The sequence below is a fragment of the Gymnoscopelus braueri genome, assembly GCF_963280865.1.
Source record: "Gymnoscopelus braueri genome assembly, chromosome: 10".
In the NCBI taxonomy this organism is placed as follows: Eukaryota; Metazoa; Chordata; class Actinopteri; order Myctophiformes; family Myctophidae; genus Gymnoscopelus; species Gymnoscopelus braueri.
The window spans coordinates 23769577-23784054 of record NC_137611.1 but is presented as its reverse complement, the minus strand read 5'-3'; the positions used below and the strand labels follow the sequence as shown (position 1 = coordinate 23784054).

Sequence of the window (14478 nt, the reverse complement as noted above, 5' to 3'; positions counted from 1 at the left end):
GTGCAGACCTGCCAACCTTGGAAAAATATTTTTGAGTACCAAGGGTCCCGTGCCACTTCACTTTGACCGCTGGTCATTTCCTCGCTAACCTTCATATCGTTGCTGTCAGGCAGAAACCTTGTATATTTATATTGCATCTTTTTATGGTTTATTAAATTAATTCTCTATTGTAGACTTTGTGGTATGACTGTCATACCATGACATTTGCCGATCTACAAGCTCACAATGTTGTCGCAATGCGATCCATTGTGAGCTTGTAGTTTTTCTATTTTGTATTCCCTATTTTTGAAAAAATATATATATATATATATTTTGTAATGAAAAAATACAAGCCCACAATAGGGATGCCAGGTTGAAAGTGGTTAAGTCTGTCTGTGGCTTTTATTAATATTAAATATTAACAAGCGCTTCTGACTAAATAATAACTACATTTTATCCATCGGAACAAAGGTTCTTTTTTACATCAAGTTTCGTATCAAGTTATTCAACATATTACATATATTACATATTATTCTGAGCAATAGAAATATTGTGATTGATATCATTATCAATTACAATAAGTTATATCGATTCATCTCTAAAAACATTTTCATCAGTATCATGCAGCCCTAATGCATATTTATGTATGGAAAAATTGCCTATGTACAAGATAAGTCCAGATGGTGTACAGTCAGACTTCTGACCTGCTCATTAAGGCTGGAACACCAATCAAACACACTAGATACCACAAAGTCAAAGGCACAGTCATACATGCACACACACGCACGCACGCATGCATGCACGCACGCACGCACGCACGCACGCAAGCATGCACACATGCACACACATGCACGCACGCACACAATATCATTCACGTAACGTGTTGACTTCTTTGCTCCACAGATTGTGGCTGCAGTGCATTCTCTGACCAGCCCATGTTCTTTGCTGCATTTCTGATCTTAATAAATCTGCCCCAGTCTTTTGAGTCTTACCTGGCAAACCTTTGATTCCTGGCTCTCCTGGACGTCCAGGAAGCCCTGCGTCTCCTTTTAAGGATGATGGGTGATCATAACCAGGATCACCAGCAGGACCTGGAGACAGATACATACACACATAACAACACAAAAAGGCAGTTCCATAGTGTGAAGGCAGCCAACCAACTAGGAGTATGACAACTTTCCTCACCCAAACTATCATTATCAACATGAGAGAAATCACACGTCAGAGAGATGTTAAATTAATTTGGTGTCTGGTCTCATGTAGGGCTCGGGCTAATAAACTGCAGACCCTTTTCGGGTTGGGGCCGGGGTGGGGTCGAACAGCACAGGCCAGAGCCGGGCTTGGGCTGGAGTTTTGGGCCCGTGCCGGGTTATAAGTCTCTATCACACAGACACAGATACGCACGCACACACACACCTACCTCTTGTTCCAGTGGTCCCTGGTGGTCCCGGTAACCCTCTTGGTCCTTCAAATCCAGGTCCTCCAACATCTCCAGAAGGACCACCAGGACCGGGTAGACCTGCAACAGTGTATATATCCTGTTAGCCTCTCAAACAAACAGGAGAAGGGCACACACCAGTATTGATGATGAGGTGCTGCTGACCTTGGTAAATAAGTCTAACAGTGAAGAAAAGGCCGCTCTCTCATAGCCACAATGCAGGACAAGAATGTTTCGACCTGTAAAGGTCTCCTGAAGAAGTGCTTTCCAGGTCTAAACGTTGGTATTCCTTTAATCGTATTCCTGCATCGTGGCTATGAGTGTGGCCTTTTCTTAATTTTTAGCCTCTTAACACTGACATCATATATGTTGTTGCTGTCAGGTGGAAACTTTGTATGTCCAAACATTTTACTTTTCAGGAAATGGACTTGTGTTCCAATGGATCCAATGTACAGTAGCTATCATTTAGTTCAGTGGCCTTGTGGTTATCCGCCATGAGACTAGGAGGTTGGAGTTCGATCCCCGGCCTGGTCACACCAAAGACTCTGAAAAATGGGACCCAGTCCCTCCCTGCTTGGCACTCAGTATCAAGGGTTGGATTGGGGGTAAGTCCCTGTGACATACTAGCGTCATGTCCAGGGGGTGTACTTGTACATCAAGTTGCCTCACGCTACAGAAACAGGAGATAGGCTCCTGCCCTATATGGCTCAGCAAGGCCTTTTCATCGGTTCAATATTTATAAAATCCATAGACACACTTTCACTTTCAAAGAGGAAGATACGAGGTTTCTGCCCGACAGCAACGACATACGGTAGCACTAACGTCTAGTCAACAGAACAATACCACCTCACTGAAAGCCTTTTGGTTTTCAGTGACTATTCTGAAATGAGTACTGTTGCACTTACCAGGGGCCCCCGGGGGGCCAATCCGGTGTATTATATCCGGTGGAGATGGAGTTCCTGGGGGCCCTCTGATGCCTGGATCTCCATCCGTTCCTGGTAGCCCACTGGAACCTTTGCCTCCATCTCGGCCTTTGGCACCTGTGAAGGTATGTGGGGAATGATGCGCTTTAATATGAATATTAATTGAGGAGATGTGACATTAAAACCATTACCTCTACCACTAACTATCTAACCATTACCACTAAGCATATGTACATTGTACTGCTGATCTATTTTTATTATCCCATTAGTATAAACCTACTAAACTAGAAGCTCTTCTTTTCCTTTATTTCACTTTCTTTTTTTCCCTCCTTTTATTATTACCTATGCTGCTACATTGTCTGAAGGAAGCCGAACAAAAATACGTTTTACTCTTGTGTACCTGTGCACAAGATGTAACAACAAAGTACAAACTTGAACCTAGTACAATCATTTAGTAAAACATAGAAATATAATATGTGCACTATAGGACAGAATTCCTCCAGAACATTTCCAGTGGAGTCCTGCTTGGTTCCTTTTTTCTGGTTTTCCAAATGACCTAATAGTCCATTAGTCCAATAGTCACTAGACTTAACCTTTTTCCATTTATTCGTTTGATCGATTTAGGTATTTACTTGTCTGTTTTGGTACTGTAGCTATAGTGCTCTCATGTGTGCGTAAGAGAAACAGAGAGTTACCTATTGAGCCCGGTGGTCCTGGTGGACCAGGCGGTCCATTTGGTCCATGCCCTGGTGCTCCATCTGGTCCAGGGTCTCCTCTCAGACCTGCAATAGTCACAGTGATAGAAGTCTCTATAAAACTCCATGGCTTTACTGTAGTGCAGGTACTACCGTACTGTGCAAAAACATATTTCTGCATAATATAATACATAACAGCTGGGCATTTATTCATGGGCAGGAATCCAATATCAAATATTGCAACATTTCCCATGATAGTCTGCTGAATATTAAAATCTGTCTGAAAAGTTAGCAGACATAACAGCTGGGTAATTATTCATGTACAGGATTAAAGTTTCAGATCCTGGTCGAAGATTAAAATCTGTGTAGAATATTGAACAGTGGATTGGTGCGCTGTCCACAACTGAAGAACTGAACATGAGATATGTGTGTGTAACAGTCTGCAGTACCTGGTGACCCCAGCAGGCCGTCTTTGCCCCTGTGTCCCTTTGGTCCAGGACGCCCCGGACCACCTTCCCCAGGCACGCCAGGAGGGCCAGGTTCACCGGCCGGACCAGGCCGACCAAGCCCAGAATCACCCTGGTTCCCCTTCTCACCAGGCTGGCCATTGGGACCTAAAGAACAGGATAGACAGGAAACAATGCTGTATTCAAATGTAAAAGTAAAGTAAAATTATTTTGTTCCTTCACTTATTTTCTTTATTATTTGTGACTACTTTCAGTGTAATGTAACTCTCAACACACTCAATAATGAATAAAAAGGTTGACTTTTTACTCCATTTCCACACACTCAAGTACAGTACTCGTTGAGGCTGCGTTATAGTTAGTTGTGCACTGGTGTAGTGCATCGAAATTGCCTATCTACAAGCTCACAACCCGGGCCAGCAGAGCTTGTAGATTTGATATTTTCGGTGCACAAATAAATCAGGTTTTACATTGCTATTCTAAACCAGTGGTTCCTAAACGTTTTAGCTTCAGACCCAGCTTCTATGTCTCTCCATGACCCAAACTAGTGAAAATAGACGATCTACAAGCTCAAAACGTGTCGCGATGTGAGCTATTCTCACTACTTCTTACATTTTTATTTATTTATGGAATTTCTTTGATTTGATATTTATTTATTTTTTGCAATAATTTTTTTAAATAAAAATAAATAAAAAGGAGATAAAAAAAGGGATATTTATCCATAAAAATGTGTCCCGACCCCAGTGTTAATTTAGTTGACTAAGACTAAGAGTAAAAGACTAAAAGACTAAGATTTTGATATTTAGTCAACTAAGACTAGACTAATAGCGCTTTCACACTAGGGTCCCAGGTGCGCACTCCAGACCGCTTGGCAGGTGTTGCGCTAGTGTGAATGTTGCGTATCGTCCCCCGAAACGGATCACCGTTCCGTTCCCGAAACCACCTCCGGAGGCAGTTTCGGATCCGGATCATGCGTTTTCGGGTACGGTACGCTGCAATGTGAAAGCAAGCGTACCTTAGACGGAAGTGGCCCGCTATTTGGAATACTGTAGGTGACGGTATATAAACTCGACAAAAACAGCCAACAAAAACACGTCGCAGATCAATCCACAGGGGTTCAACCATGGCCGTAACATATCCACACCAAGCAGTAGCACAGCAGAGCAGTGCGCTCTGTAGGTTGGAATCCAACCGTTGCGGCATCCAACCGTTGGATGCCGCATGTGTAGTTGGATGCTGTCAGCGCAGCACCGGTTTGAAAAAAAGAAAAAAGACGCACCAACATTCCATAGGCTAAATCAATGCATTTTGTGATCGCATCACACAACTAATAGCCTACTAAAACTAACAGGGAATACCAGAAAATAATAATATTTTGACATACGGGAGAAACGGTTGGTGCGAATATTTAAATTGGATAAAATAATTATTGCGGTTGGATAACGGGTGGATAATTAATTTGTACATGCGGATTCGGATGACCATGAGAGGCCATCCGCGCATCTCTACTACATATCTTTGCTGTTATGAAGAAACCCTGTATCCCATATTGCAACTTTTAATGCTTTTTCATCATAAATGAATGCCCTATTGTCATACAGTGTCACACAAAAGTAGCAAAAATAGCCAAGCTACAAGCTGAAAATGCGGTGCAATGCGACACATTGAGCTTGTTGATCTGCTATTTTTGATATTACAATAAGAGCAGATAACCACACTGATCTTGCATTGGAAAATATAATTTTTATTTTAAATATGAACAAAGGCAGGAGATGCACGTCCCCACAGTTCTTTTTTACACACAGTGCTGGACCCACAAATCATAAATAAAAATAAATAAAAAGGTGAGTCTGCACACAAACTGCTCTACAGTCTTTTTAAATTATAACCAAAGCTCTAAAGTTAACGTTTCTCCCATGTAGGGCTAATACATTAATACATAAAAGAAGGAGACTCTTTTTAAATAACCAAAAGTGAACTTTCTCTTATTATTATTATTACTTTGGAGACTATGGCAAGCGCGATCCTATCGCACACCTTCCTACATGACCAGCTATGGCTTTGCAGTCCAGAGGATGAGATCTGCACGTAATGCTATGCTATGCGCAGATTAAACAACAGACAGGCAGCGTTGCGGAATGCGTCATGTGTCAACATGTACTTTTCTTCATAGAGAAAAAGAAGAGCACAGGGCGTATTCAGTCCGACTTCATAGGCTACTATAGTTGCCTTTTCATAAATGATATTTTTTTGTACTTAAGCTGTCGTGAAAGTTTATAATATTTAGAGAAATTTAAAGTTTCAAATGCAAAAGTAGTAGTAGTTGTGAAGGTTAGCAAACTGGACATTTATACTGAATGTTTCCTGTATCCTCATCTTGCGCTAATGCACACAAGTGTTTCACCAGGTTTTATTTGTGTTGTTTCTCATAAGCGTACATCCGTTGTCCGTCAACAACACAGATAACCATAACCTGTGCCTTGACTTCTGTGCGCTCAGTCGCTCACTGTGCTGAGCGCTCAGTGTGTTGACTCCATAGAGTTGGTTGACTCACTCCCAAGCCGCAACCCTATATTTATGCGCGACCAGCACAAACATTGTCGAATAGTTGATGACGTCTGTGTCCACAGGGGAACTACTATGTGCATGCCGCCACCTATAGGATCGGGGGTATATATGCAAGTGTTCTCTGTTGCGCAAGGATCTTGGCCAATGTGAATGCAGGCCATCTGGTAGAGGCCATTCGTTCTCGGGAACAGTTCGTATGGAAAAGGATCCAGTGTGAAGCCGCCCTAAGACTAAACAATTTCAGAAGACTAAAATAGGACTAAAACTAAATGGTGTGTTATTCAAAAGACTAAAGGCGGTTACACACCGGCGAATATGCGAATATACGCAAAATTCGGACTCGTTCCGAATAATTAAAATATGCTTTTTTCGCTCCGCGAAACTAAGGTTTAAAAAAAAACAAAAAACGTATTATTCGCATGAAACAAATCGCCCGGTGTGTAAGGACCCTTAGACTAAATCAGAATTTGATGTCAAAATTAACAATGCCCGACCCAGTGTTTGGGAACCGCTGATCTAAACCAATGAAAAGAAGCACATCACTGCTACCATGAAATGAGAATGATTTACTGTACCTCCAGCCATTGTTGATTTTGACAGCAAATTTTGATTCAGTTTTAGTCATAGTCTTTTGAATAAAATTCCATTTAGTTTTAGTCATATTTTAGCCATCTGAAATGTTTTAGCTTTTGTCTAGTTTTGTCGACTAAATATCATAAGATTATAGTCGACTAAATCTACAGTTGATTTAGTCGACTAAAATGTATTCTGGCGGTGCCTTGATTGCGTCGTAATGGCTGATTTTACACTTGGTTGCGTGCTGAAAATAGCCGATCTACAAGCTCACAACGCGTCGCAGCGCGACGCGTTGTGAGCTTGTAGATCTGCTATTTTCAGAGCGCAACACCCGAGCACAACCAAACACAAAATTACTTGTCTTTTAGTTCTACTGGATCTCTTCTCCACTAGTCCCTCACTAACATTTTAGTCCAGTTTTTATTTGTTGACAAAATTGTCAATATATTTAGTCTTAGTTTTAATCATCATAGCTTAGTTTTTAATTAGATTTTATTTAGTTTTCGTGAAAAAAGGTAGTCGACCAACATTTTTCGTCATAGTTTTAGTCGACGAAATCAACACTGCCTCCAGCTCATAATCACCCACAGCCATATCTAAGGTTCTGTATTGTAGTGAGGGGAGATTCTAATGGGCTGAAATGTCTCCCTTGTCTACTGTAGTTGAAAGACTGACCTGGGGGTCCTGCGTGACCATCTGGCCCTCGTGGTCCCGCTGGTCCTCTAATATCACCTTTACAGGAGTCCTTATCACCAGGTAGTCCTGGTGGTCCCACAGAGCCTTTGTTACCTGCAGACATGCAGATATTAGCAATTCAATTACTTTTCAAGGTTGCGTGTGTGTGTGTGTGTGTGTGTGTGTGTGTGTGTGTGTGTGTGCAATCTGTGCATATACACAGCTTTTTTATCGCATACCCTGGGGCTTGTAGAATATGAAGAAAGATATTAGCAAGTCAATAACTTGTGTGTGTGTGTGTGTGTGTGTGTGTGTGTGTGTGTGTGTGTGTGTGTGTGTGTGTGTGTGTGTGTGTGCACGCACGTGCGTTTGTGCGTCTGTGCATATACAGTACACAGCTTTTTTATAACATACCCTGGAGCTTGTAACATATGCAGACAGAAATGAGCAATTCAATAACTGTGTGTGTGTGTGTGTGTGTGTGTGTGTGTGTGTGTGTGTGTGCGTGCGTGCGTGCGTGCGTGCGTGCGTGCGTGCGTGCGTGCGTGCGTGCGTGCGTGCGTGCGTGCGTGCGTGCGTGCGTGCGTGCGTGCGTGCGTGCGCATATGCAGACATTCATATTTCCTAAGTACCCTTTTCTCCTGGACCACCAGCACGGCCTGGGTATCCAAGGGCTCCAGGTCGACCAGGAAGACCACCGGAGTCTCCTGTGGAACCTTGATCTCCATCTGCCCCAGGGAGTCCTGGATGACCTTTAGGGCCGGTGTAGCCTGTTCCGCCATCTCCCTGCCCACCAGAAACATGTCTCATTGAAACTATTTAATCATTGCCACTTAAATCACTATTCACAGTGTGTAGTGTGTGCATGGAGTGTTGTCAGTTTCTGGTTAACTTTGTACACTCTCTGAGTTAACCCATTAAGACCTGAAGCCGATTCTATAAAATGTTTTTTGAATAAACTTATGTTACTATGTCAGTGGTTCTTAAACCAATTGAGACCTGGAACGCATCTGTGCCACTTTTTGATTTGAGCTAAAAAGCATTATTGTCTCCGCCAGGCCGAAAGGCATGGCGAGAGAGTATGTTTTGCCCCCTGTCCGTCCGTCCATGTGTCCGTGTGTCCATGTGTGCGTCCGTCCATATTCCATCCTGATTGGCTAAGATTGGCTTCCACAGTTTGCAGGATTGGTTCGTTTTGAACAAAATGCCTCAAATCATGAACGCAGCATGCGATTTCCATGACATTTTCCATGTAGTTTCCCACTTGGCCCAGGAAGAAATGCCACTTAAAAACGTTCAAATCAGCCTCATGGTGGCGCTATAACAGGCCGATTCATGTTTTTACCTATAACTGCACTGATCTGCGTGAAACTTTGCACGCACACTCCTTAGAGGCCAAGGAAAAACCTTTGCCCTGGATTTTTCACATCTGCCTTTTAGAGGGCCACCAGGGGGCTGAATTTTGTAAAAAAAAAAAATTGGTCTTACTCGTTCAGATTATATCCAAAAATCACGCAAATCGGTACACATTGTTGGAACAAAATGCCTCAAATCATGAATGCAGTGTCCGATTGCTGTGAAGAAGAAATGGCACCCTTTTCACATTGGCCTATTATAGTGCCACCAGGAGGCCACAATAACCTACCTGACCTGGCGGAGACTTGTGCTCCAAGGAGCACTTTTTCTAGTTTTACACTTTGGCTATTCAAAAATAGCAGATATACAAGCTCATAGCTTATTTTTTTTCAAAAATTATGAAAATGTGTGCAAATCTTTGAATATATATTGTTTTAAAGCGAACATTTTAAACTAAAATCTTTGCTTCAGGGGGTCCCTGGAACAAAATATTTTGAGATGGGGGTCGGCGGCCAAATAAATATCATTTTGGGGGTCCTTGACATGAAAAGGTTTGAGCACCACCGATAGAGAAACATACGTTTTATTTTCAGAATACTGTTGGGATTTAGAAGACATTCGTAAGAATCGGCCTCAGGTCTTAATGGGTTAAATGAACACCACTGGTTTTACATTGTGGGTGTTACTGGGCTGTTACAAGGTTATTCACTTCTGACACACACAGGACACGAGTCACAATGGGTATCCAGTATCCACACAATCTAGAGGACAGTGGGAGCTGTCCGTGGTGCTGAAAGAGGTGAACTTTCTGTGAAATAGAGAGAGATTAAACAAAAGGAAAAGGACTCCTGACTCCTTTGCAGACATAAAATCTATGATAACATAGTTGGGAATGATTGTGTTTTTTTTCCCCAGATCTGTAATCGATAAGAAGCAGTCTAAAAGCATGAACATGGAAATACAGGTATCTCTTTTTTTTCCACGAGAAATTGTTTCACCTGCTATTCACATTAAATGAATGTTAAACTAGAACTCTCCACCAGGAGGCACGGTCTGTGGGGTGCATGGAACGTTGTTTTGATGTTTGATGCATATGTAAGAAAAGGCAGAGGGCAATGTGAGTAAAAGCTATGATAAAGGATACTAATCATTAATATCATGGTTCAATTATGCACAGGCCAGGGCCAGACTGGGAACACAAAAGCGCTTTTTGCACTCTATAAGAATCATGCGATTCAAATTTGAATTGCATGTTGTAAAAAGAGGTCCCTCCTATCAAAAGGTTGTTCGATGCACATTGTCACATCAGATCTCACGAGATCATCTGTACCTAATGTGGTGACAATTGGTTAAAATAAATCATGTTTCTGCAACAAAAAGGATTTTTTGTTTGGAATTTGTGGCACCCCCTGTGGGTGGAAAATAAATTGCTTTTGGCTTTACTTTGTTTAAAGGCCCCTAAATATGTGAGGGGCCTTTTCTGTGAAATGGCCCCCTTCCACATACCAACCCTAACTCTAAGCCAATAATACTGTAGTATAATTGGTATGGATGTTTTTATCACACTCCAGAAATAATGTGCAGCAATCTCTGTGAATTATGAACTAAATCTGAAGAAGTAGCAAAATGTCTTTTATGTCTTCTATTTGCGCCTGTAGGTGCCCGTGGGCGTGATGTTGCGGTTTCCATAAAATTGCTATCTTGCCCACACACGTTTGAGAAAGCGCATAGCGGATTCTAAAACCACCCGCTATGCCAAATTCGTTTGATAGAGCGTGCCTGCAATGGACATGTCGGGAGTAGGCCGGGCACACAACGGCACAACATTCAGAGGCTCCCTCTCTCCTAATTCTCAACGAATCTTTGTGTTTAAAATTTTCCTACAGTATAATCAGCAGAAGTGAGAGTCAATTCCTTGTGTCAATTGTGTTTATATAAGATGATAGTCTATTCAAAGAAGATAATGATTTGTGCCGCACGTCGTGCGTGATGCCATTCGCTCCGTTCAGTTACATTAATCCATTGCGCAGGAAATAATGAACAGATTACAATAATATAACAGTAACGTGTGGGTGATAATTATGTCAATCAAATATGTTTTTTATTATAAGGCAATCAAAAGCTAGAGTGTATGAAGCAAACATTGGGTTTAGTGTCCAACGTTACGGCTGCAGAGTTCACTTCTGAATTAAGTGATTGTGAATGTGATTGTCATTACAATTTTACTGTAATCCACAAAAGTGTGACTGTTAAATCCTTGCGTCAATAAATTGTGTTTTTATCAGCAGTTGCCAGTTAAGCTTATCAAAACTCAAATAAAATGTTGTTCGATCTGCGTTTGCTATAACCACACCAGACCATTTCGTCTAATTAATCCAGAACATAAGCAATTGCTGTAATTTAATTGTGTCTATAACCAGCAATGTGTGAGTGATAATTCTGTGTATCAAATATAATTTTATTGGGCAACGTCGCTCTTCCATAGGCAGAGAGGGAGAGAGCGTAAGATTGCATTAGGGACAATGTCTTGCGCAGTCTTTTCTTAAAGGTAATGGCATCTGGCACGGTGACTGGTTTTATTAATGTAACGCCCAAACCACACCTATGCATAATGTAACGGGTAGCGCAGGTGTTTAATAAGGCTGGTGTCGGAAGATAGCAACTTTTGCACGGGAACGCCCCTTGCGCCATGCTAAATCCCCAAACAGTCTTGGTCAAGATAGGGCCCATAATCTCTTGGCCTGCAGAGATAATTATATAGATAAGATAGATACATTAAGACGGCAGCAAAACTCATCTTTTTCTCACTGCCCTCGTACTTCTGGTATTGACTGTACATTTTCGAACACATATTCTATGTAGTTCTAACCTTCTGTCCTGGAAGTCCATGCTGTCCGTGACCACCTTCTCGGCCAGGCAAGCCTCTAGTCCCTGGGGCACCTACGAGCCCTGGCTGTCCCTTGTCACCTATAGGACACACACACACACCAGATGTACACATTTTTCTACAGCAATGTTCCCTAAAAACTTAAATTAAAGGGGTTCTAGGCAACTTCAGAGAAAAAAAGAAAAAAAGTGTTGTCAAACAGATTCAAACTTGGCTCCGCCCCTCCACTTCACCCCCTCCTCTCCCTCACCCCCCCCCCCCCCCCCCCCCCCGCTCCTCCCCCTCTCAACGTCACACTGAAGCACTCGCCCCCCAGCCCTACTCCCACGTGGGTTGTTGTTGTTCTAAACTGCGCATGCGCTCGCACATGCACTTCATCACTCCAGCAGTTCTATCCAGCACTTCTAACCAGCACGTTGTGAAACTTTGTTGACTATGATTCTGGAGAGGTTATGTTCTCTGTTTGAGTAATATCATTGATCAATCCTTTTTTAACATTTAGACTATTATGTGCCGTATCGGATCGGAATTAATCGGATTCGGATCTGTTTTGATGCTGCCTGATCGGGATCGGATCGCAAAAACCTTGATCAAAACATAAATAGTAGGGAAAATACGGATTTCAGAAAGAGGACTGTGTTTCAATGCAGGAAAACACCCCAGCATCATTATATAGTAGCTGATAGAGGGGAAAAAAGGCAAAATATATATATATAAATGTTTTTTAAATTTAGGCTTCAAGTTACCTAGAAGCCTAAACACACACACACTACTCAGTGTTAGTTTAACTCTGAGTTGCAGACACAATACAATCCCTTTAAGCCCTAAAACATAAATAACATACTGTACAAACGGGGTCCACCCATAATTCCACAAAAAATAACGCTGCGACCCAGGGGGATAGCGCCCTCTAGCGGCAGTGACGTCAGACTTCAGTGCTCTATTCACAACTATTTAAAAGAAGCATTGTTTGTTTGTTTGCTCAATGCCAGGCCTGTTACCTTTTTGTCCTTGAACTTCATGGTATGAGACGTCCCCTCTGTCTCCTTTCTGTCCAGGAGAACCTGGAGACCCTAGATGGCCTGGCGTTCCTCCATTCCCTGTGAAGTAAAGTGCACCAATGACTGTAAGTGATCCATCTATTATATCAGTGGTTATCAAACCTTTTTAATTTCAAGGACCTCCAGTTTGGTATGCATTTAGGCCACGGACCCCCATAACTCTGAGAGAGTTCAAATGGAACAAAATGGACATTTTCTCTTTCTTTCTTTCTTTTTGATATTTTTTGGGGGGTTTTCTGGCCTACCAGTGGAGATTGATAGGAAACAGGGAGAGAGTGACGGGGAGTGACACGCAGCAAAGGTCGTCGGGATCGGGATTCGAACCCTGTCAGGCTGCATTAGAGCCTATGGTATGCGCCTGGACCCCCCCCCCCCCCCAAATTGACCCTTACGGCCCAGACCAAATGGACCCTTACGGGTCCATGTGGTTCAATTTTTACAATTGCAGAGTTACACACCTGTAATTGTCCACCTGGTTTCTAACTACCAATCATTTAGCTGAGGACCCCTGGAACACCAACCCCCCCAGGGACCTATGGGGGACCCCAGACCCCACTTTGAGAACCACTGTGTTACATGACTGCTTGCTATCCATCCATCCATCCATCCAATGTATGGCATGCTGAGGTTACCTGGTCTTCCATGTGGGCCAGGTCGACCTTTGTATCCAGGTGGTCCAGGGTCTCCTGTAGGGTGTATGTGGCTGGGCTCGCCTTTCTGGCCTGCCAATGGAGGAGCAAGGGCACATGCATATGTATGAAGGATGTTATAGTATAGGAACAGTCCATAAACAACCCCCTGTCTGTCTGTCTGTCTGACTGTCTGTCTGTCTGTCTGTCTGTCTGTCTGTCTGTCTGTCTGTCTGTCTGTCTGTCTGTCTGTCTGTCTGTCTGTCTGTCTGTCTGTCTGTCTGTCTGTCTGTCTGTCTGTCTGTCTGTCTGTCTGTCTGTCTGTCTGTCTGTCTGTCTGTCTGTCTGTCTGTCTGTCTGACTGACTGACTGTCACACACACATTCCAGACTGAGGAAGGGTGCGCTGTGTGGCCAGTGTTGATTTTGACAGCATATTTTGATTTAGTTTTAGTCATAGTCTTTTGAATCAAATTCCATTTAGTTTCAGTCATATTTTAGTCATCTGAAATGTTTTGCTGTTAGTCTAGTTTAGTTTAAGTCGACTAAATATCATACGATTTTAGTCGACTAAACCTACAGTTGATTTAGTCGACTAAAATGTATTTTGGCGGTGCCTTGATGGCGTCTTAAAGGCCGATTTTACACTTGGTTGCGTGCTGAAAATAGACGATCTACAACGCGTCGCGCTGCGACGCGTTGTGAGCTTGTAGATCTGCTATTTTCAGAGCGCAACACCCAAGCGTCTTTTAGTTCTACTGGATCTCTTCTCCACTAGTCCCCCTCACTAACATTTTAGTCTAGTTTTTATTTGTTGACGAAATTGTCAACATATTTAGTCTTAGTTTTAGTCATCATAGCTTAGTTTATTTTTTGTTTTTATTACGTTTTCGTCAGTGAAAAAAGGTAGTCGACGAACATTTTTCGTCATAGTTTTAGTCGACGAAATCAACACTGCTGTGTGCACGTGTGGCTGTGAGTGGGAGTGGCATGCAGGGGGTTGCTAACACACAAACTCTGTCTGTCTTATTCTATGCATGTTTTTGCTGTTGTGTGTACCTACCGTATGTATCAGTCTATACATTTTGTGTCTGGTGATTGTTTTACTGTACCTGTTAATCCTGGGTTGCCTGGTAAACCTGGCACCCCAAAATCCCCCTTTTGTCCAGGGAGTCCAACTGGTCCAATTCCCGGGGGCCCCGGGGGGCCAACTGGTCCGGGAAAACCC

At 42.7% G+C, this 14478-nt stretch overlaps 1 protein-coding gene across 2 annotated transcripts in view; it reads right to left on the bottom strand.

Moving 5' to 3' along the window:
• Nucleotides 1-14478, bottom strand: part of LOC308094313 (uncharacterized protein) — a 61448-nt gene that overhangs the window by 23231 nt on the left and 23739 nt on the right. For both annotated transcript variants that reach the window (XR_013933938.1, XM_080440883.1), the window contains exons 26-36: nucleotides 14363-14478; nucleotides 13255-13344; nucleotides 12563-12661; nucleotides 11544-11641; nucleotides 7951-8104; nucleotides 7319-7432; nucleotides 3485-3649; nucleotides 3036-3122; nucleotides 2323-2457; nucleotides 1400-1498; nucleotides 972-1070 (exon numbers count right to left, since the gene is read on the bottom strand). The exon at nucleotides 14363-14478 is cut by the window's right edge and continues 50 nt beyond it. Coding sequence is in view for 1 of the 2 variants with exons in the window: in XM_080440883.1 (XP_080297009.1) it covers nucleotides 972-1070; nucleotides 1400-1498; nucleotides 2323-2457; nucleotides 3036-3122; nucleotides 3485-3649; nucleotides 7319-7432; nucleotides 7951-8104; nucleotides 11544-11641; nucleotides 12563-12661; nucleotides 13255-13344; nucleotides 14363-14478 (1256 nt within the window). In the remaining variant the exon portion in view is untranslated. The remainder of the gene's footprint in view (nucleotides 1-971; nucleotides 1071-1399; nucleotides 1499-2322; nucleotides 2458-3035; nucleotides 3123-3484; nucleotides 3650-7318; nucleotides 7433-7950; nucleotides 8105-11543; nucleotides 11642-12562; nucleotides 12662-13254; nucleotides 13345-14362) is intronic.